The sequence below is a fragment of the Phaseolus vulgaris genome, chromosome 8, assembly GCF_051622355.1.
Source record: "Phaseolus vulgaris cultivar YP4 chromosome 8, ASM5162235v1, whole genome shotgun sequence".
NCBI lineage: Eukaryota > Viridiplantae > Streptophyta > Magnoliopsida > Fabales > Fabaceae > Phaseolus > Phaseolus vulgaris.
This window is the reverse complement of record NC_143505.1, coordinates 56411832-56435544: the sequence shown is the minus strand read 5'-3', so window position 1 is coordinate 56435544 and position 23713 is coordinate 56411832. Positions and strand designations below refer to the sequence as shown.

General features: G+C 34.1%; 1 protein-coding gene across 3 annotated transcripts in view; it reads right to left on the bottom strand.

Annotated features, from left to right (window-relative positions):
• Positions 1 to 567: 567 nt before the first annotated feature.
• Positions 568 to 23713, bottom strand: part of EMB2771 (E3 ubiquitin ligase) — a 34053-nt gene continuing 10907 nt past the window's right edge. For 2 of the 3 annotated variants that reach the window (XM_090293972.1, XM_068629662.2), the window contains exons 11-37: positions 22978 to 23437; positions 22544 to 22882; positions 21206 to 21289; positions 20243 to 20335; positions 20075 to 20134; positions 19863 to 19961; positions 16878 to 17018; positions 16075 to 16155; positions 13762 to 13833; positions 13446 to 13517; positions 12814 to 12907; positions 12650 to 12729; positions 12433 to 12486; positions 12235 to 12312; positions 12012 to 12133; positions 11760 to 11920; positions 11436 to 11512; positions 11241 to 11354; positions 11052 to 11153; positions 10313 to 10453; positions 10040 to 10213; positions 9757 to 9820; positions 9516 to 9655; positions 9267 to 9424; positions 2519 to 2597; positions 1995 to 2093; positions 568 to 1120 (exon numbers count right to left, since the gene is read on the bottom strand). In XM_090293972.1, the coding sequence (XP_090150098.1) occupies positions 743 to 1120; positions 1995 to 2093; positions 2519 to 2597; positions 9267 to 9424; positions 9516 to 9655; positions 9757 to 9820; positions 10040 to 10213; positions 10313 to 10453; positions 11052 to 11153; positions 11241 to 11354; positions 11436 to 11512; positions 11760 to 11920; positions 12012 to 12133; positions 12235 to 12312; positions 12433 to 12486; positions 12650 to 12729; positions 12814 to 12907; positions 13446 to 13517; positions 13762 to 13833; positions 16075 to 16155; positions 16878 to 17018; positions 19863 to 19961; positions 20075 to 20134; positions 20243 to 20335; positions 21206 to 21289; positions 22544 to 22882; positions 22978 to 23437 (3616 nt within the window). In that variant the 3' untranslated portion in view covers positions 568 to 742. Of the gene's footprint in view, positions 1121 to 1994; positions 2094 to 2518; positions 2598 to 9266; positions 9425 to 9515; positions 9656 to 9756; positions 9821 to 10039; positions 10214 to 10312; positions 10454 to 11051; positions 11154 to 11240; positions 11355 to 11435; positions 11513 to 11759; positions 11921 to 12011; positions 12134 to 12234; positions 12313 to 12432; positions 12501 to 12649; positions 12730 to 12813; positions 12908 to 13445; positions 13518 to 13761; positions 13834 to 16074; positions 16156 to 16877; positions 17019 to 19862; positions 19962 to 20074; positions 20135 to 20242; positions 20336 to 21205; positions 21290 to 22543; positions 22883 to 22977; positions 23438 to 23713 lie in introns of those variants that run through there. The other variant, XR_016514891.1, reaches the window with a different exon arrangement.

The following is a 23713-nucleotide window of genomic DNA, read 5'->3' as shown; positions in this document are numbered from 1 at the left end:
AGGCTCCTTAAAAAACTAGACCAAATAAAAAGGTGCCTAACTTCAAATTTACGACCAGTTTGTAAAGAAATAATTCTATAATTACAAAAAGAAATTACTTATTGAAACAAGCTATTCTTTTTATATCCTGTTGGTATCTTCTGTGAGAAAGGTTTATGCAAGACACATTGAAACATTATTTGCCTTATTATGAAGTACCTCTTCCACTAAACTTAGTTAGTTCCCTTGGTATTAAATTTTTTTATTCGAATTTAGTTATAAAAAAGTATCATTTAAAAAGTTAATCTCATTCTTTATCAAAAGCCACGGCAATTTTTAAAAATAATAAAAAAGCTTTCATCAGATTCATATTTTTTTCAAAATAATTTTCATTTTCCGCCTTTCAAATGAAATTGCTTTTTTCATGAAAAAGGCTAAATAAATGAGCTCTTAATATCACTTAATAGAGCTATATTAAAAATAATAGCAAGCACATTTTACTAAATATTGATTTCTATTGAATGAGGCTTGAATGTAAAATTCAATATTTTAAAATGTGACCAAAAAATTGTAGATACGTAAGAAACCTATGAAAAAGATGACCTGTTTGCACTAGCTCTAGCTAGATGAGACTAGCTTTAGCTAGTAATTGCATCACCCTGCAGTGTAGGACTACTGAACATTAACATTTGTAAATCAAAAGATTACAGTTGACATCATCACCATAATAATAATAACAATAAATATTACAGCTGATAAACAATCATGAGAAACATCTATCTATCTCACTGATCACATGAATGTGAGTTCTTGGAAAAAACAGACGCAACAAGGGAACTGAAGATGACGACATAAGCTTAGGTTTAACTCTATCTATAGCTGTTCTAATTACAGACGATGCTGGTACATCAAACCACTGAAGGAACCAAGACAAAAGTATTGAACGTTTATCTTGGGATTCTCCATCAGGCCATTTTCCCAGTTTCAAGTAGTTATGGAAATCGTCCTTCAATTCCTGGGAACAATTTAGGAGCTCTTCCACCTGCTTCCGAAGCGAACCAACAAATGTTGATTGAACAATTCCTCCTTTAGGAGCAGACAATTTTCCATTCATCAATGCCTCGATATAAGTTAGTGCAAGCTGCAAGCAGAAACAATTAGCATCGAGTCACACACATGCTTATAAGAAGTGGGCCAGCGGCCTAGTGCATGAGGCTCCGCCCATTATGAGGGCCTGGATTGGGTCAAATGTATGCTACCAACTTAGCGGACAGGAGAGGCAGATTTTAGTTATGACCAACCATGACTGATACATCAAAAACACAAGCAAACAATCTTCCATTGCATCAAGACTCGCCCTCGTGCAGAAATTTAAGACTTAAAGAATTAAGATTTATTTTGATTTAAAGATCAAATCACAATTAGATTTCAAAGCAATGAGTATAATCTAACTCGGTCTAGCCCTACGGAAACATGAGACCAATGGCAAAAACCATAGTATTAAATCAGATATTTTAGGAGTTACACATAGAGTGGAATAAACTACTTGATGTGGTACTCCCATTTAATGAACTAGTATTTTATGTTAGGTTCTCCTCGTGGTTTAAATCCTAACAATTATAGGTGTTTTTTTTAGAGTTGGTTTATGAGAAGAGCTAAAAATAGAAAACCAATTGATGAGTGAAGCCATCAAAGATAAAAGGGGTGCTAACGGATTAGTGTTGATAGAGTGAAGGTGGTCGTGGATGTTGGCTATTAAAGAGGGTGGCAATGTGACGAGCCTCACATTGAGTATTACTTGATGTGGTATGGTACCTACAAATCGAGGTTCTCCCACCTAATGGAATAGTCCTTTAAGTTGAACTCTCTTATTTTATTGTACTTAAATCCTAACGAAGATCACCATCGCTAAGAAAACAGCTGTGTACCTAAAGAGCTGAGCATTAAAACCAGCTTAGAGATAGATTATTATTTGAAAAAGAAAGTATAATTATCAAGACTAAGCATAGAACTACCTTAAAACCAGATATAGAGAGTGAGTCACCAAAAACAATGGCACCATTAGTAACTTGTTCGGCCATAGATTCAACAGTTGTGTACAATGACAAATAAACCTGCATAATAAACCCATCAATAAAGCAGAACATCATAACATTCAAATTTTATAAAGTGCAAAATCTGATTATCTGATGGTTTACAGAAGCATAGACATTAGACCAAATTTTATTTATTTACATGCACACTGTAAGAATCATGTCTCTAATAAGACACTACTAATCTCAAATGTTTATATCATGTAGACAAGCTCATTAAATTCCACGCTATTTGATAATTATAGTAATTTAGCACATCAGATTAGCATCATGAAATCTAAAACAGAAGAGATTATTTAGTACAATATTTACTTATGATAAGACAGTTATTTGAATTGTGGCATGTATGATCAACATGGAAATGCAACCAGCATAGAAAGATTTAAATTGGGCCGTCACTATTTTTTGAATTTAGCATATACAAATTAACCTTCTTTATATATTACCTGTAAAAGAGCTGGTCTATCCTTGCTCACACACTCAAATAATACTTGCAAGCAAAATTCCTTGAAATCAACATCAGATCTGCAAGCATTTTCATCAATTTATTTAGGTATTGCACCATCTATACAAAAAGAAGAATGTCATACAATCTGCAAGAGGTCTGCATAATTAGTTATACTTAAATCTTCTTTGAATCATCATCTATGATCTTCAATGTGAATCTCAGGAATAATAGAATGTAAATGGTTTAAGAACCAAAAATGAAAAAAGAAAACAACCTTTTTTAAGGAAACCCTCAATCAGGCATGCATGGTTAATATGATACAAAGATAGATGAAAGTAACCTGACACTCTGCATCACTTTACAGCATGAAATGTATTGTATCTGTGTGAACTGAAATTCCACATAGTCAAACTAATATTCACAAATGAGGCTCCCCTACCACCAATCAATCACAATATTCGGCTAAGATGACCTCATCTAACCGATAATGTTTTGTGCTTTTATGATGTCAAAGTGAATATTAATTTTCTGTGTGGTATTTCAGGTTTGAAGAATAATTTTAAGACTAAATATGCCTCCATATTCCCAGAGGTGACAGGATTATAAGAAATTTTATTTAGCCAGGTGGCTGGGGATAATATAATTCATTCAGTTAAACGAGAGATTTCTCACAGGCCACAAATAAATGTGGATTATATCTTGGTAACCAGCTGTCCAAAATTATTGCCATGCCATTTTTCCAAAGAAATGTTTTATGGCAAAAGGTAATCGAATTAAGGGTAAAAAAATTTAAAAAAGGTTTGGATATTAGGGACAATAGAACAGTAGACTAGACAATGGAGGAGAAAAGCCCCATTTCATTCATATATTTCAGTGATACAAGTGCATATGTACTAGATATTTACTTACAGCTCAAAATAAATGATAGGATGGAAACTTATATACAATCAGAATGAAAAACAGCACTAACAGAAAGGTTATAACGGACAGCAAGGGTGCATAGCAGCACAGTAGCAAATGATAGTGGGATAGCAGCAGCAGGGGATCACAGCACAACATTCTAGATGTCTCAAGAATGATATTACTTTCAAGTTATAAGCAATAACAGAAATTGGAGAATCATTTGATTTCTTATCTCGAGCCTTTTCATGTGGTATATGGGCTACTTGTCTTGAATGGGCTGCTATTCTGAAAGATTTTTATTTTTCAAATTCAGTTTTAATCCTCTACAATTTTCTGTCCTATTTCTATCCATCTAATTAGAAAATACTTCATGCAGGTTGTGTTTGGAACTCTATCATCATAGAGTGTCTAGTGGTGGAGTGTCTAGTAGTAGATGGTCTGACGTAGTGGTGGAGCGTCTGGTAGTAGATAGTCTCATAGAGCAGTAGACCGTCTAGTATCTATAATCAATCATGATTGTTAGTTATATTCTGTTTTTCTATTCTTACTAGCTCTGTACCATCCCATCTCCTATACAAGCGTTAGTTGTTTGCGTTCTTGGGTGATGCCATGCCACAAGCTTGACAGTTGTATACTTCTTTATTTGTGTTAGATATGATGAGATATTATAGATATTACTAGATATCTTTATTTATGTAATGGGCTTAGCCCATATGTTTTTTTTCTATATAAACACAACCCTATGCGTTCAATATACACAAGGGATTTACCTTATTCTTTCTTTTCTTTTAATATGGTATCTAGAGCACAGGGTTAGGGTTTAATTTTTATTGGTGAACCCACTCTTTACAGCCTTATTAAGGAAAGAAATAATAGATAACGAAAGCAAGAAATAATGGGTGACTAAAGTTGTACAAATCAAATCAAATCCAATCACTAACAAATTTGTCCTAATAAGTAGATAATGAAATCTGCACTTAATTACAGAATAATTCTCCTAATTATGCAATAGTCTCCATTGGTGATAACTTGATCTGTTGGAAGAGCAAGAAACAAAGTGTTGTAGCGAGATCTAGTGCAGAAGCAGAATATAAAGCTATGGCCTCAGCTACTTGTGAGCTTATTTGGCTTAAACAGTTACTTAAAGAATTGCAATTTGGAAAGGTCACTCAAATGACACTTATAAGTTATATGTGATAATCAGGTTGCTCTTCATATTAGTTCAAATGCAGTTTTTCATGAAAGGAAATATTGAGATTGATTGTCATTTCATTCAAGAAAAGATTATATCAGGAGATATCAAGACTGAGCTTATTAATTCAAATAATCAATTAACAGATATTTTTACTAAACCCTTATGAAGGCCTAGGATTGATTACATTTGTAACAAGCTGGGTACATATGATCTATATGCACCAGCTTGAGGGGGAGTGTTAGATATTATGAGATATTATAGATATTGCTAGATATCTCTATTTATGTAATGGGCTTAGCCCATATGTTTCTATTACGAAGTGGATTTTAAGCCTAATTCAATCTCTTAAAATCGGCTCATGGGGTGAGGTTTGCACCTACTTATATACAATGAAATATTTTCATCTCTAGTCGATGTGGGATCTCCAACACACACCCCTCACGCCGAGAGTGATAGCTCGTGCGTGGGACAACATATTATGGGTGGTCCGATAATGACTCGATAGCAAGTGGCACAATAGGCCCAACAAACACTCACTAGGATAGGCTTTAAATGGCTCTGATACCATATTACGAAGTGGACTTTAAGCCTAACTCAACCCCATAAAACCGACTCATGGGGTGAAGTTTGCACCCACTTATATACAATGAAATATTCTCATCTTTAGTCGATGTGGGATCTCCAACAGTTTCTTTTTCTATATAAACAGAACCCTATGTGTTCAATATACACAAGGGATTTACCCTATTCTTTCTTTTCTTTTAATAATTTGTTCATCTTTACTTAGTAATGAGACTTTGCTTCCACTTATGTGTTTTGTTTTCCTTGCATAGTTCTTTTCATTATTCTTTGCGCTCATTTGACAATCTCCACACCACTTTACTTTTAGTTCTAAAAGTGGTTATCCTTACATTTAATGACAGCTATAAACTGCTAGAAAAGACACCTTGAGGATAAAAAAGGGAGTATTTCCAAATTAAAGGAATGAAAATAGGTGAAATTTTTTTTTGGAGGACTACAACTAAATCAGGAAAACTTTAGAGACAAAAAGAATTTTTTTTCTATTGATTGGAAGGATTTAGAAACTAATACTTTGTATATGGACAATTAGTCACGATTTAAAATAAAATATTATGGCCTCCTTTGACTAATGTAACTGATCCCTACCACCTACTGTGAAAAGGTTTGGCAGTGGTTGTTGATTCTTTAGGCTTCTGAAATTTCCATTTTTTTCAGAAAATTATATGATAGAGAAGCTATTGCACCTTTTGCTTCTAATCTTGATATAAAAATCTGCAACATTAATTCTACTTGTGTATTTACTTGCAAATCTTACTTTCAGCTTCTCATACATTCTCCACTAGGGTGAGATTGCCTTGGCAATCTGTAATTCTAATCTAAGGTCTAAACTTTGCGTGGACAACTCAACTCTTTGGGTTAGATGATTTAAAACAACTCTCTCTCCTGATGTGTTGGGTAGATCCAATTCTGAAACTGCTTCATTTATTCTTCACACCATTCCTTCGAAATGAACTTTTTGGCATTTCAGTTGAGCATTGGGGTTGTTCCAGTCTGTTGGATCAGTTTCTGCATATATGTTTTTGGTGGTTTGGTAACTAGTAATTGGTAAGAAAAGAAAAATATTGTGCCAATGTGCTATTTTTATTTTGAGGTTTTTGTATGGAATGCCCTCATTTCCAAGGGCACCATCTTACCTCTGAATTTATGACTGAGACAGAATCATTGTCACAGTTTCTCTTGTGTTCAGCACATGTCTGTATCGGACTTACAGATCAGCAAAGAGAGTGGACAGCTCACCTACACCGATTAGCTTTCAGAGTTCCCTTTGCTTGTATATGTACTTTCTTGTTTTATTTTGAAATTGTTGGGGATTTCTCATATTCCAACCTTTTGTGCTTCGTTCTTCGGTCAGAATCAGTCAACATCTATTATAATCTGGTAAAAAATATTACCAATTTAATTTATTTGCTGTAAATATCTAAGTGATTAGATTAGACCGTAAATATTCAGTAAATTAGGGAACCAGACTTTATTGCACTGATATTATGACAGGAATTCTGTAGTTTCCTTTCATGTTGTGATCTGCCCTTGTAGCATATTATTTCCCCCTCTTTATAAAAGTATTGTACTGTTTGACTGAAGTGATATTGATAATAACCACCCAAGCAATTGGGAAACCATCCCATAAAAGCTAGTTGTTAAGATAGGAGAACCACCAAACCACTTAAGTATTCCAACAAACATCTTATTATGCTATTCGACATCGAGCTTAGACACCTCATAATACTCAAGTCCATATCATGGCACGACCTCTAAATCAATATCCCTGTGGCTAGCACAGCACACTGCTTGAATCAGACTCTCCACAGGTTGCTCTTTATGAGACACTAAAATCAACTTTGATACGGTGATACCAATTAATAAGTAACTGTTGGAGATCCCACATCGACTAGAGATTAGAGCCTTTCATTGTATATAAGTGGGTGCAAACCTCAACCCTATGAGCCGGTTTTATGGGGTTGAGTTAGACTTAAAGTCCACTTCTTAATATGGTATCAAAGTCATTTCGAGCCTATCCTAGCGAGTATTTGTTGGGCTTATCGTGATGAGGAGACTTTTGCTCCAATGGCAAAAATGAATACCGTCAGGATTATCTCTCCCTGGCAGCACACTTTGGTTGGGCAATGCATCAATTTGATGTTAAAAATGTCTTCTTGCATGGAAGCTTGGAGGAAGAAGTATACATGGAGATTCCACCTGGTTATGGTATTGCTAATGAAGGGAATAAGGCGTGCAGACTTAAGAAGGCCCTATATGGTCTTAAACAATCACCTCGTGCTTGGTTTGGAAGGTTTACTCAAGCTATGGTATCTTTGGGGTACCGACAAAGCCAAGGTGACCATACTCTGTTTATAAAACATTCTCAGAATGGTAAACTCACTCTACTTTTGGTCTATGTAGATGATATGATTATTACAGGTGATGATGAGATTGAAAAACAAAATTTGAGGGAGAGACTAGCTGCTCAATTTGAAATGAAGGATCTTGGGAAGCTGAAGTACTTCCTTGGGATAGAGGTTGCTTACTCGAGACAGGGCATCTTTATTTCTCAAAGGAAATACATCCTTGATCTTCTCAAAGAGATTGGTAAGTTGGGTTGTAAGCCCACTAGAGTGCCAATAGAGCAAAATCATAGGATTGGGAATGATGAGGAAAACCCAAAAGTGGAGAAGACACAATATCAAAGACTTGTGGGAAAACTCATTTATCTTTCACACAATAGCCTATGCAGTTAGTGTGGTTAGTCAATTTATGCATGATCCAAGAGAAAGACACTTGCAGGCAGTAGATAAAATTATTCAGTACTTAAAAGCCTCTCTAGGAAAAGGATTGTTATTCAAAAAGGGGGAAATCTTATCCATGAAAGTATATACTGATGTTGACTATGCAGGATCGATTGTTGATAGGAGATCCACCACAGGCTACTGCATGTTCTTGGGTGGAAATCTGGTGACATGGAGGAGCAAGAAGCAAAATGTAGTTGCAAGATCAAGTGCAGAGGCAGAATTTAGAGCCATGGCTCAAGGGGTGTGTGAACTCTTATGGATGAAGATCATACTTGATGACCTAAAAATAAAATATGAAGCTCCTATGGGTTTGGCGTGTGATAATAAGTCCGCTATCAGTATTGCACACAATCCGGTTCAACATGATCGAACAAAGCACGTAGAGATAGACCGACACTTTATTAAAGAGAAGTTGGATTATGGTCTTATAGCCACTGAGTACATCCCTCAAGACTCCAATTGGCATATATGTTTACTAAGGGACTTCCCACAAAACAATTCGAAGATCTTACTTGCAAGTTGGGAATGATAGATATACATTCACCAACTTGAAGGGGAGTGTTGCATAATCAGGAGAATTATGTTATAATTAAGTGCATATTCCATTTTATATTTATTAGGACAAATTTGTTAGTAATTTGATTTGTACAGCTTTAAACACCCATTATTTCTTGCTTTCATTACCTATTATTTCTTTCCTTAATTAGGTTGTAAAACAGTCTATAAATAGAGACTGTAATCACATTTGTAAGATACCTCAGAAATATATTTCATCTATTTCTTTCCACTGTAACCAAACACTCCGGAACGTTCCCCTTAAAAACTGGTTGTTGAGGGGAAGAACAAAGCTAATTAAGTCCCACCAAACATCCCATATTATTTGATTTTGAAATTTATGAACTCCTTAATACCCAAGCCCCTAGCAAAATGTACAAAGGAATGTGTTTCAAAATATTTCTCTAATAAAAGTTCTTAAATAAAAATGTTAAATTCCACATAGTACAGAATACATTTTCTAATATGGATGAGCAATCAGTGTTCTCCTATCTTGACAATTTCTTTCTTTATTTAATTTTCTACAGAGATAGTTCCAACATGCATATGAAATGTCATATACTTAGATTTATTCCTTTTGTTCAAGTCAAATAAAATTAAACTGTTAATTATTCATCAAAAGATTTAAGAAACAATACATAGATCCAACAAGTAGAATAAAAGACTCATAAAAACATAACCAAACAGAACATGGATGCTAAAATAATCGATAGATATGAGCTTACCTATTATACCAAGAGGGATCACAGCAGAGTTGTGCAAAAGCAATCAAACTAGGATCAGATGAAAAAGTACCAACCAACTGATCAACTGTGATAGAATCAGATCCATTACGAATGTCCCTGATTGTATCAGATGCTTTCAAACTTGTCAGGCCAAACACCTAGATCAAGCAATAAAATAAAATGGGCAGATAACACTTGTATAAAGTATAAAAACATGTCTAGCAGTATCATACACTATGTAATTTAAACCTTGTGCATTGCACGTGATAGCAGTGACTGACATCCAATGGGATCATCAACATATGAACAAGCTCCAACCTTTCTTTTGATAAAAAGAATACCAGAATTAAATGGATTATTCTTGTCTCCAAAATTCCACCAAGGTTTATCTGTTATTCAATGCATGATTAGGGTTACTTGTTTAAATATATAATTCTAAAAACCTCAATCAGTAACAGATTATATAAACAGCATAATAGTTTATGTTTACCTTCAGGGGTAAAGTCTATTACTTGAGGCCAGTAGCGAGGGCCACACACACGTATTCTTTTCAACTGTAACCATCAATGGCAATAAAAATAAGTCATACAAGGCTACGAATGTTTTTATTTGCTTCAACACTAGGAAATATACAAGTCCAAAGCTATCAAATAAGGGTTAAATTGATCAGGAACATAAGAAATGTGAAACAAGAAAACAGATAAAGTGAACAGGACAAATCAAAGTACCCCACAAATTTCATTCATAAAGACCACCCAGACATTCAGACTTACAATTGATCGTTCTGGCAGAAGGCAAGGGGTGACCTCACAAAAGTTGGATTCTGCATAATGCTCAGTTTCTCTGACAGTGACCTCAAGAGGAGCATAAACTGGCAGACCCGTGTCAACATCAACTGTTTGAATCCATCGTGCCTCTGTTGCAAGTACATATAGATGGCGGAATGCCTTCCAAAAAACTCATTTCAGAAAATAATTTCCAATTGTAAACTAATGAACATATAAGCTTTTATTTCAAGGTAGAGTAGATCCATCCATCTAATATACCTGAAGGTGGCATCTGTTATCATTTGGACCAGTTGGCAAACGTGGATATAGAGTAATTAGCAAAGCAGCAATGGAATGGTTGGTTGTTGAAAATGTTCTCATTCCACCACCAAGAAACAAGAAACCAGTAGCTAAGCTTACCTAAAACAGCAGGTTTATAGAAAAATAATTCAGAAGGGAGACTCAGTAAAGCTAATTACCAAACTCGTGTGAAAAAGAAATAATTTAAGCATATATAGATCATGTAATGATGTAAAGAAATTTTTTTACCAAATGAAGCACGGGAATGTATGAATTCCAAAGAGATACTTTGATATTACTATCATAATAAAAGCTATCTGAATCTCCAAAAACCTTTTGTCTATTGATGTTTATAATAACGACAAGCAGAAGAAACTTAACATACATGATTACGTAAGCATAGACTTTTTGGTTCATCAGACACCAAATGATTGAAGAAAACTTTCCACTGATTTTTCTATCTAAAGCACAACTGCTATATGTGTAAAATGTAGAGAAACTTTATAAAATAGACACAAAACTTGTGGGCATGCAATAAAAGTACAATTTGAAGATCATTAGCTGTTTAGCACGATGATACCAAACCACCTCCAGCCACCTAAAGTAGAGCAGGTAAATAGCCAACCCTTTTAAAATTCAAGTTCCAAAGCCAGCTTCTCATCAGATTTTATTTCTTAAAGTAAAACTTACAAACACTAAGATAACTTGCAGAACTTACTGCCATCTGAATGCCATAACTTGACTGCCCATCTGCACAATTTCTGCTCCTTAGAAATCTCAACAACCGAAAGGTCTGTAAATGTCCAGACCCAGCCATCACCTGGTATACAGAAGTTTAACCATAGAATTTTAGACATGATCTTAATAAATAATTAATTGACAGTGGACAGAAGGAGGAAGCAGGCACCACAGATAGAGAAAGAACAATAAGATGAAGGCATGTTTCCAATGTGCCCCGATCAATGTGGTGAGAGAGTCCCTTCGGGAAAACCTTTCCACTTGTAGGAGAGACAGGCTTGATCTGCAAGATAAAAAAATAAACCATTTAGAACCAATCGTTTAGCTTGCATTGGAGAGCTAGGCAGCATAAATCTGTACTGACCTCATTAAGAAAGTAAATAGCAAATTCATAAAGTAGTTCCTGTGCATTTTCATTTCTTGTGCCAGCAAACACCAGTCCTAACATGGTTAAGAATACACTTCAAGACAAAGACCAAACAGTACCACAACCACTGAGTGGTAAAAAAGATAGATGGAACTTTGGATGAGAAAATATCATAAAGGACAATCGAAGCAATGGAGATTTAAATAATTTCATTCATTAGCATGATTAATGTTTTCATGTAAAGAATTTGGACAATATCAATAACCAAGCACTCTCTTAAATTTATCATAAAATGAGTGCAAAGACTAAAGAACATTTTACCAAGTGATATACAAGCTCCAGCTATTATATTAACATAGGCTTGCGTAAAAGCCTCTGCATCCATATCGTCAATATCATTGTCATCACCTCCAATCCCTTCTATAGCACATCTGACAATCTCAGGAATTTGAGACCAAACCCAATCTTTTGAGGGATGAACCCTGAAAAAGAATATGCAGCAAACCTGGATCAAAAGGGTGCCAAACAGATCCAAGTACATTGTTGCAACAACCTAAAGAAACCAGTACAAACCTGCTCCACATTATTAAATTTCGAGCAATGACTCTGAGCATTATAAAGTCAGGTCTCACATACTGCAAATCAAAAAATGTATTGGGAACTGAGAGCCTAGACACAATAGCCTCGGATTCTGTCTGTCAAAAAGAATACAGAGCAAAGTCAGAAAAGTGAGAAAACAACTTAAATTGCAGCAGATAAAGACTTTGTTGCCATATCTATAACTTATTGTAAGCACCTTCATAAACATCAAAGCAATGGCAATGATGGCTCCAGGTGCAGTGACATCAATATTGACTGTTGTCCCATCCATCATCTATATCAAATACAAATGTTTAAAATAATTATGCAAGAGTGTCCCAACAATAATATCTCATATAATTTTATTTCTTTTATTTCATTGTGGAAAAAAAATCACAAATTGAATTCTCTGAACCTGTGCAGAACCACGACATTCGTCCATTGAGACTGTTGAAAAATGAGGTCTCTCCTGTTGCAGAAGTACTTCATCATTATATAGAATTATACACATTATTAGTCCTAAAGCGCCAGAAGAAAGATCACAACCGCAGACATTCAAAACTAAAATTCATTAACTAGTATAGAAACAAAATGACTGAAGTAATGATAGGTAAATTTGAGAATTCCATTACATTGTGTACTTTGTCACCAATGTAGAGAAACAGACGATTCACAAATGTGTCAATGAAACCAAGTGCATCTTCTCCCCGTCCTTCAGGCAACATATTTTTGTTAGGCAAAGATCAGAAAACTGTAACCAAAATCCAAAACCTGCAACTTATTTAAGCTCTCATACCCAGTGCAACAAGACCCAGTGCAAATCCTGCAGAAACAGCATGGCCCTCTCGCTCTAGAACATTATCACCTCCACTTCGACGCCCAATTTCACCCTGAAAAATTACAAAACAGATGTAGGGGAAGACCAGTTGAAAGAAGAAAATAAATAGAAACATAGGTGACAAACAATTTAGTAGATAAGAAACCCTGCAAGCCTTAATCAACCAGAGAAGATCTAGGTATTATTATTTAGAATAAAAAGGCATTATGCAAAACAAAAGAATATTGAAAGAAACTTATGCACTGCTATTGAAAACTATGAATATGTACAGACCAGACAGATTACGCAAGCAAACAAATTAGGTAAACTAAGTCCTAAACACACAAGTGCACAAATAATAATGAATTACAAATATATCAAAACTCAAAGCTAATTGCATTAAATGGAAGGGGGGAAAGGCAACAATGGCATAAATCATACCCACTGGCTAAATGGTTCAAGAAAGCAATAGAATTCAGCAGAATAAATAGTAATAGTACAACAATAATCTACCTTCATGTTGACTTTATCTTGATGGCATGCAAGAATAGAATAATTCAGGCATAAGTTCAAGCATTGAATAAACAGATGAAGATGAGAAATATATTTACCAATAAAACATGCATTGTTTGTGGGTGAGCTGAGCCTTCATATAAAATCCCCAGAGACATTAATGCAGCTGACTGAAAAATAAAATAAACTTTCAACATGAAAAAAAATCACTGGGTGGTGATAAAAATATAGCATACAAAATTAATCTTATTAATAGAATAATGAATTTCTTCAGGAGATACAGTGAAGCAAGCAAGGGAAAGCCACAACTTTGGGCATTTACAATTCCTCTTCTGATGTTGGAAAGAACCAGCAAAAAGGGAAGGGGAAAGAAGCTAATCTAGAGTGAACAAAATAAAATAAAATAAATGATACCTGGAGCAAGGTTGGAACCTCTAACTCTGGATAGGAAGATGGATGTCGTACAGGAATGTGAAAATAAAGTGTCTGAGAGTGGATAATTTTATCAGTTCTCCAAACATAGTAGGGACAAAGGAGATGATAATATAATGCACTCATACAAGATGATAATCCAGTTATTCTAAAATTAACAGCATACAATATGTGCAAGATACATATTTAAAAATGTACAAAAACCCATAAAACATAATAAATATATAACTACAATTGTACAAATACAAATTAAAAATATATTTCTTAGACATTTCCAAAATAAATTATAACTCATTGTCATCATAAGTTACTTTATATTATTTATATATAGAAATAACACTATCAATCTCATTACTTTTTTCAACAATTCATAAAGAGAACAATTTTCCTCTTTGGTTTAACATGAGATAGATAAAGTAGACTACATTTGAGAGAGTTTAACCACACCTCTCTGATGTTCTCATGTTTATATTGATTGAATTCTGATACAATGAGTAGAGGGAAGAGCAAAGAACAAAAACCAGAACTAGAGTCCTAGGTACAGAGATAAGTACAGCTCATAGGTACAGCATATAGCAGTTTTCCAATACAACTACTTACTACCTATATTTAATGCTTATTCTAACAGTTTATGGTCATACAATGTTTCCATATTACTATATTGTCCATCCATACTTGTATGTTTCTTGTTTTATTGGATATAAATGTTTAAAAGTAGGGACACTTCACCTCACCAACATGTATCAGATATGTGAGACATAAAAGTATTGATACTTCATAAGTGTGGATGCTTTATTGATTCGTATCAGTGAAGTATCCTAGACAATGGCAGAGGCAAATTTTATGTAGAAGGGTGACCAATATAGAATATCTCAGGTTTTTATTTCAATGGGGGCCCAAAAAGTAATTTTATGTATAAAATTTAAAGAAAATTCAAAAAATTTGGGGTGGCCATGGAATCCTCAGGTCACCCCTTGTCACTGCCTGTAATCCTAGAGAATCAATATCGGATGCATGAAGCAAATAGAAGTATCAATGCTTCAGAAGATGAGGGATTAGTTAGTATACATGCTATCTAAAAAGTTTTGCAATATAAAGATATAGATTTCATGCATTAAAAGAGAACAAATAAAACACAATATTCTATATATTTATGGGTTAATGTTAATTCCTAAACAAAGGTAATCAAATAATGATTCAAATTGTGAATTGTAAATTGCATCAGTTGATATCTTAGATTGGCTAGAGATAGGCAACCTATTCCCTATAGGGCTTAAGGAAACATCACCTTACAAACTAGTCTTGTAGGATTAAACCAAGCCCTAACCCAATATTTTAAGATGACATCAACGTCTACACTAGTTCCGTTACTGGGTCGTCTATATTAGTCTATGTTTTAGATATCTATTCCTAAGCATAAGAGGGGTCACCGACATTTTTCACACTCCAAATATCTAGTCTTGGGTGTGAAGGAGTACAGTCTTGGGTGCGAAGGAGTAAGTTGAAATCTTACATCAACTATATATATTACAAATGTAATTCCTATAAAGCTTGGGCCCTAACTTTACAAGTTGGTTATTTTAAGTAAATTTGACAGTCACTTAGCAACTTAGTTCTAAGTAAAAATATAAATTAAGGAGGCTTATTATTTTATTTTACCACACTCAAATTAAAATATTACCATTTCCCATGCTCAGGGAAAAATATTTCACTAGGGATAACCAAGATTTAATTTTCATGGAAACCTTGACAACAACGAGCATTTAAGATGCCCATGCCTCTACATTAGTTCCAAGGTATCAAATTGTACTTTTGCATTAAAATGTTAAGTTCCTTCGTGATCAAGAAAAAACAATGAAATCCATAAGATAACTTGAAGAGCTTCAAAGCTACTAAAACTTGTTAGAGATCTCATATCGACTACAAATAAGGTCAAATTATAATATAGTGGGGTGCAATCCTCATCTTATAACCTGGTTTTATAAGGTTGAGTAAGGCATACATTCACTAAGATAAGATTGTATCAGAACCTATCCACTGTTATCGGGCTCTTGTTAGACTACTAATAATATTCAATTCTACGCTTTAGATGTTCATTCCTCGACAAGAGAGTGTGTTGGAGATCTCATATTGACTAGGAATAATCCTCACTTTACAAACCGATTTTATAAGGTTGAGTTAGGCATAAACTCACTTACTAAGAAAACTGATTTTCTAGTGCAATGAAACTATGATCTAGCATCTGAGAGCAAAGATCTGCATCAATTTCATCAGAAAAATTGTGCTTCATAATACCTTTGATATAGCTGGATGCATTGTGCCTCCATAAGAAGCTGCAAGACCAAGCATCAATCCCACAGTGGTACTTTCATGCTCCTGGACATACGTTGGAAAAATCACTTTGTCATACAAAATGGAAAAGCTGAAAGATGACAATATAACATAAAAAGGACGGTTGGACAAATTGTCCTCAAGTTAATTGAAATTAAAAGAATTATATGGCATCAACCATTTTGTAGTGACAATAAGGCCCTAAATCAAACATTTTACTGACTCCACCATTAGAAAATTCAAGTTGCAGCTTATGTTTTAGTTCATTGAATTTAATTCTGACTCCAATACTCTCATAAGAATATTTCAGTTTAAAAAGAACTCTAAAATAACAGTCTATTTTCCATCAGCGACCTCAATTACCTACTAGCACCTTTATCAACTAAATAGCCAACCCCCCACCAAAAGAAACTTGAAGCTAAATTGCATTGCAGGCACAACAGACACAAACACACTGCAATGCAGTTCCTGTAGCTAGGGGCAGCAGCGATGCAAGATTACATGACTATAGTGCTTGGCAACTAGCAACAACTACCCTAAATTTAGCAGCTTTCAATCAATAATGAGACGCAATCTGACTCGAAAGGTAACTATAAAAAATGGGCCAAAAAAGTAAAGATTGAGCTCATAGCAGCTGCAACATATAATCCATGCTATTGTAACATTATTTTCAATAGAAATTTAAGAATAAGTATTTTTATTTTGTAACAATAAATCATCACTATTAGAATAAAATGAAATGCTAGTGAAGCATTAGAGAATTAAACCTGAGAAAAATACTGGTAGATATCAGTAACAGCTAATACACGCAGAAATCCATGCAATCCTAGTGCAAGTAGAAGTCCAGCGTGAACAGAATTTGGCTCCTCAGGTCTGTTATACAAAATCCATGTTCTTGACATTCTTCCCTGTAAAAGGGATTTATATGCATTTATAAGAAATATGCAAACTCAAACCAAATGCTTTGATAAGTAAAAACATTGATTAGACTAAATTATTGCTTTAAAACACTAAGACGCCTCTTAAGTTTTTGGTATACGTCTCTAATATCTGACAGATTCCATTAACAGTCACGTTTGTTTTGCAAAAAAAGAAAGGGACAGAAAAAGCACCAAAAAATAAATAATTTCTTTAATAATTTAAATAATCCAAGTTCTAAACAGAAAGAAGCCCAAGGATCAACACAAAACTGAATTTGTTACCCACTAAACCAGGAGACAAATTTAATCCACAATTTACCATGCAAAGAAAAGGACCAATTACCCCTTCCCTTTGGTTCTGGGAGTTGGGTTTTGGAGGGAAAGGAAAGGGTAGGAAGAGCAGATTTTTCATTTCAAAATTCTAATACATATTTTCTAGGTTAAATTACTAACTAGGTCCCTGGAACTATTGGCCAATTTTCAAATAGGTCCCAATACTATTCTACTCAAGTACTCAGCAAGGAACCATCAAGGTGGGGAAGAGTGCAATTATACTCATGAGGGGTTGCTAAAGTCCTTGATGGTGCTAAGAATCCCTGACAAAAAGAACCTGTGCATGTTCCCAAACTTCAAGTCTCGTGAAACACAAAATGGGGTAAAGCACAGTGAAGGCAGGCACAATAAAATTGATGATAGCAGACAGCAGCAGGGCAGCAACAACAGTGACAAAACAGAAGAAAAAACGTGTCAGAAAAATAGCAGGACAGTGACACTACACGAAAAATGGAGATACAGTTTTCGGAGAAAAAAACGTCTCCGCATGGACGCCCATGATAAATTCATATTTATAGAATTTATATGCTTAACTTAAATAAGAAAATAAAAAGAGAAAAGGCCAATTGATCATTGAAACCTTGAAGAAAAATATGTAAATTTAGTAAACAAATAGGTTTGACACCTAAAAAGTGGTAAATATTTAATTTTGTTGATCTTTGCAGAGAAAAAAAAAAGGTTTGACACCCTAAAAGTGGTAAATATTGACACCTAAAAACTTGATCGTGCCGTCAGCATCTTTAATGTTGTGTGCAACACAATAGTTTAACAATGAATCATGTTTTCAGGAGTCATAGCACCAACGCTGAATTATGAAGAAATGCTGAGACTCGTTGTTTTTTTTATCCAATGAAAAGGAGAAGAGATGGAGGAAAAGAACTTAGACAAAGTCCGTCAAGGGAGATCTCATGGTAAATAATATTCTTGAAGCTTTTGTTTTTAACTGTATTGAAAGACATCATGTAATCCTTATAGTTGACCTCACATCCATCTTTTAATTAAAACCAAAATTCTTATCCAATTCACTGACTATTGAAACCTTGGGAGAGCATCCTTTAAAATTCAATACAATCATCATCATTCATCTGCATGACATTTTCTGTTGATCAATTTTTTATCACGTTTTGCTAAATTTACTTAGGTTAGAGATAGATGAACTTTATGAGAACCCTCTATAATAGAATCGTCTTTTAAATCAATATAAGTTGTATTCATGAGATTGAGTGGTCTTCTAGTCCCTTAATTTTTTTTATTAACTAATAACCATTGATGAAATGATTAAAAGCTGTGTTCAAAATAAGGAATCATGCAAATGTAGGCAAAACTGAGATTTATTGAATTGTACTCAAATGAGCCCAGGAATACTGGAATAAAACTTCCTGTTCTTGATGCATGCATTCTTCTATATTCTTTGAACTTAATGCTTCAATTACTCTTAGTAGATCGAGGAATTATATCACTACAATTAGTTTAAAAGTGTTACATGCAAATGAAGTTGACTTAACCTATTTTAGTTAATATGAATTTCAATGTTTGTGGATGAACTTACAATGGACTGAATGAGAGGGAGGGATTTGAGACAAAATTGATTCCATAATCTATTATCTCAAATTAAAAACAAAAAATCATAAACTATATGTTTTAGTTTTTTATTGTTTTGTTGTGTTTGATTTAATGTGATCATTTTACTTATTAGTTCAAACAGTAACGGTAAAACTATAGGAAAAACAGACTTCAAAGTGAAACCATGTTTTTCTGAGACAACCTGGATGCTTTATTTATGTTGAGAAAACGGAATCAACACAATAAATAGAAGAGATTTGATATCCTTTAATAATAAAGATATGACAAATGTTTATAATAATGCATATATAATATAGATATTTTTTAATTATATAGGATTATTTCTATAATTATAACAACGATGAACTGTGAGCACCAACAATTACATCAATTTATATGGGAAAGATGTCCATACTTGTGTCATTGGTACACTTGCCAGTCGAAGCTAACAAGCAGTCCACCCAAAAGACCAAAATAGGATTACCTTTTGTTAGGCTCTAGATACCACTATGAGAAGAGAAAGCAGAGTGTACTATTCTATATAGTGGATAATAACTACAGAAAAAATAATTTCCCAATTGCCATAATTATGCAATCATATAATTGCCTAAGTACAATGATTAATGATATCTAACAATATCAACAATTGCCAAATTACCATAATCAAAATATATCAACAATAACTAAGTCTTTTTAAGGGAGTTAAGCGTGTCCTTGTTAGATCTCAAGAGATTGGCAAGTTGTGTTGTACATTTCTTAGCATTTTTATATTCTTATTTTAGAGGTTGTATAATTTTAAACCTTGAAGTTGTATCCTCTTTTTGTATCTACCTTTCCTTTCATAATACATTTCTTTCTTATAAAAAAATAGTAATTTCCTGGCAGAAACAAGGTTAAACTATTCAAAACTATGTAACTTGAGGAACAATGTTAAACCTGGAGAGGGGCTAGTCTAAGTCCAGCAGCAACAGCATTATGAAATTCAGGCCACGACCTGAGTTCTTGTATGTTCCTGATGTTTGGATCGAGATTAACCTGTGAACAGACAAACATGACTCATGTCAACAAATAAAAAAAAAACTAATAAGTTCAAGTCAAAACAAATATTACAGAGCACAGATACTGTCAAGCATATGATATCTACTTACAGTAGCATTCTGTTGGGCTGGCAACCGACCAGCTAATACAAGCTTCGGAACAGTAAAAGCCTAATTCAAGACATAATTGATCATAAAGAGTATATTTCCAGGAGTAATTTCAAATTTCTCGGTGAAGGCAAATAGGAAAGAAAAAAACAAGTTAAATGTAAAGAGAACCTCAGTTAAGAGTGTGTATATGGTTGCAAGAGTAAATGCCCCACGTCCAAGAGGAAGTGAAGTGGTCCTTTGTGCAAGGTGCCACAACTGAGCCTTTATAAAAGTAAAAGAAATGAATCAAAAGTAGATTTTGAAAAGAAAAATAAAAATGCACCCATTCAACTAGAGAAATAAATTACAAACAGGAAGCAACGTACAGCAGATAATTTTAATCAAACTTTATTTTTTTTCTCAAGAATAAAATTTGCTTGAAGATAAAAGAAATTACTAACTGAAAAACAAATACAAACATTGAAGAATTATAGTTTAGCCCACAATTGGGATAACTACCAGCTCAACCAAGCCGTTTTCCTGTATGGATTTGATTTAGTTGCTGTAACAATTATAAATGAGAGTACATTAATTATTTTTATCTTACCTAAATAATTAGGTCAAATAGTGTAACGAAATTAATATATAAATCATAACTTCAATATGATGATAATAACAAAATCAACTGAACATGAAAACTCCGAAGAAATACAAAATTTATAACAAAAATAAAAAAAAGGGAACAAACAACCAGGCAATGTGACCAAAGACATGTATGAAAAGCCCAAATCTATGTAGGATATCTAAAATATCAATGCCGCCCAGAAAAAAAAAGTTCTTCAGCATAAAAGTGGGTTGTGAACATCTTATAATGGGGAGATATTTTTTACATAAACCAGGCATGTTGCACTGCACCAAATGGCCAAGAGTTCCCCTTAAAGTTAATATGACAGTACAGAACAGCAAATTTGATTTCTGAGATACATGCATGTCACAGTCACCAAGATCAGGATTACACTGGGCGTATATTAGAAATTTAACCAAAGAAGAAAGGTTGCAGGACGAGACTTGATATCATATCAGGTGATTGAATAATCATATTATAAACAAAACTGTTGACACAAATAAATCAAACATCACAGGAACACATACCTGTTGGAGGTCCTGATCAGAAACACTATGGTTAATAGATGTTTGAATTGCGGCAGGTCTTGAAGAGCACAAAAGGCGTCTAACCTAGTAAAAGTAGCCATAGCCATGATTCAGAAAATAAAGAAATAAGTTTGTAAGTAACTTAGAACAATATACATCAATTACCTTACAAGCGGACTAGTAAAATGTTAGTTTAAGATATCAGTAACTATAAAATACATGTATTAATAGTGTTGAACATCCCACATTGACTAAAAATATGGTATAATATATAAGTTTGGCACAAACCTTATCTTAAAAATCAATTTTGTGAGGTTATGTTCTTCAAGTTTACTTTCTAAGATAGAATCAAAGCTTATCTAAGCGAGATTTGTTCTATCGTGTTACCCGCTATCAGATCACCAATAAATACTTATTTTCATGTCCGAGATGGTCAGTGAGTGTATTGGTAGTCCTCCATTGGACAAGATATATGATCAAACTAATATGAATGGAAACTGTACCTTCCAAACTAGTTTTATAAGGTACATATAAGCTTAAAGTTCATTTTCTTAGATTCTATATTCACTAGAGATAGGATCAAACTAGAATATATAAGTGGGTACAAACCTCAACTTATAAGCCAATTTAGTGAGGTTAAATTAGATTAAAAGTTCACTTTCTAAGATGGTATCAGGGTCTATCTTAGCAAGATTTGTTGAATCTATCATGTCACCTGCTATTGGACCACCTACAAATATATAGTCTCAAACTAGAGATATTAGTCCTTGGTGTGAATAAGGGTGTTAAAATTATAGTACATAAGTGAGTTTAAATCTCACGTTACAAATATGGGATCTCCAACAAATAAATTGTAAGATTCATCAATTGAGGCATGCATTGAAAGATCAGAAATGTCCACGCAAGAAGAAAAATCAGCATAAAAATTTCTCATTTGCAAGACTACAAGCAATCTGATGTCATGCATATACAAGAAGGCTTAACATTAAAAAATTTCCATGCAGCACCAGTGGTGTGCAAAAAATCTAAATATTAAAATCCAATCCATAATATTCAAATCACTTTAAATTCATTTTAATCGATTCGTTTCAAATCCAAATCCATAATTGAAAGGTGAAAAAAAATGAAAAAAAAATCCTCTGGACTCGCTAGTAGCAATGACAATAAAGAGCAACAGCACTTTGCCAAAGTGATTGATAATCAATAAATGAGCAAAAGCCATAACCTTTTATATAATCTTACATGATACAAGCCACAACATGGATTGAAAATATGTATCAAGGAAAAATAATCAAATCAGTCTTGTTCCAAAATCCTATGTGAAGTGCCATAACTAACCTCATTCAATCTAAGATCACGACCATAACGCAACTGTGTGCTAGAGTTGAATATATGCTCCATACCATCAGTCATAGACCCATCAACTGAATCTGTATCCTCAAACTTTGCTCCTTCCAATCCAATTGCATCAGAAATAGTAGAAGATATTGTCACTGGATGCAGATTTAGCACATAAGGTGTGGACATAGAGATTACATTCACATTAGTTGGTGTTTCAATGCCCCTATATTTGCATTCCCGTGCCAAAGTTGACATCGCTAAATCTTGTCGACCAAGAAGTACATAAGCAGCAGCTGGCCAGTCATTGGGAGGTGAATCACGACACCTATCTAATGCCTACAAGGCATAACAGCAATTAGACATAAAAATTCTCTGGAAATATGTTAAAACTCGAAACTCTGACAGACTGACACCAACAGAGTCAAACTTACATGACGAAGTGGAAGAGATACGCCAGAAGGTAGTGAGTCCAGCTGTTGAAGTCCAAATCTTTCACCAACCATTGCTAAAACAGTAAGTTCCTCCTTTGAAGAATGTGATCCCATAGTAATGTTACAGTAAACACCAGTAGACAGCTTATTCCCCAGCAATTTAGCACCAGATAATATGCTATAAAAGCAAACTACTTTACGGGCTATGCTAACCACAGAACTACCTTCTTTACACACTAAAGCTGGAATATCATTCATATTAGCATAATGACACCCATATTGCAAGCAATTTTCAAACCATCTGAATAAACTTGGACAAATTTTAGCTGAAATGGACATTCCAGACTTCAAAAACTTTTTACTGAGGCCAGGGAAATCACGAATATAATGATCCAAGTAGTTTTCCTCAACCAGAAATTCAGCAATGTTGCATAAGAGAACTGCAAGAAGCTCCAAATCCCTGTAGATGATAGGCAGCAGTTATCAAATAGAATCATATATTTTAAGATAAAACTAAAAGTGGTAATTACAAGGAAAAATACAGCCTAAAGAACAAACACTGAATTCACAGCCTAAGGTAATATCAATTATTGGCTACGTTCACTAAAGTCAACCAGCCAACTAGCTGCATCCCAAACAAACAGGGCAGTATGACCAGACAAAACACCTAATAGGTTAGAAGTAAGAGATAATCAGAAAATGCATTAGCTAGGATACTAGAGACTAAAATGAAAAG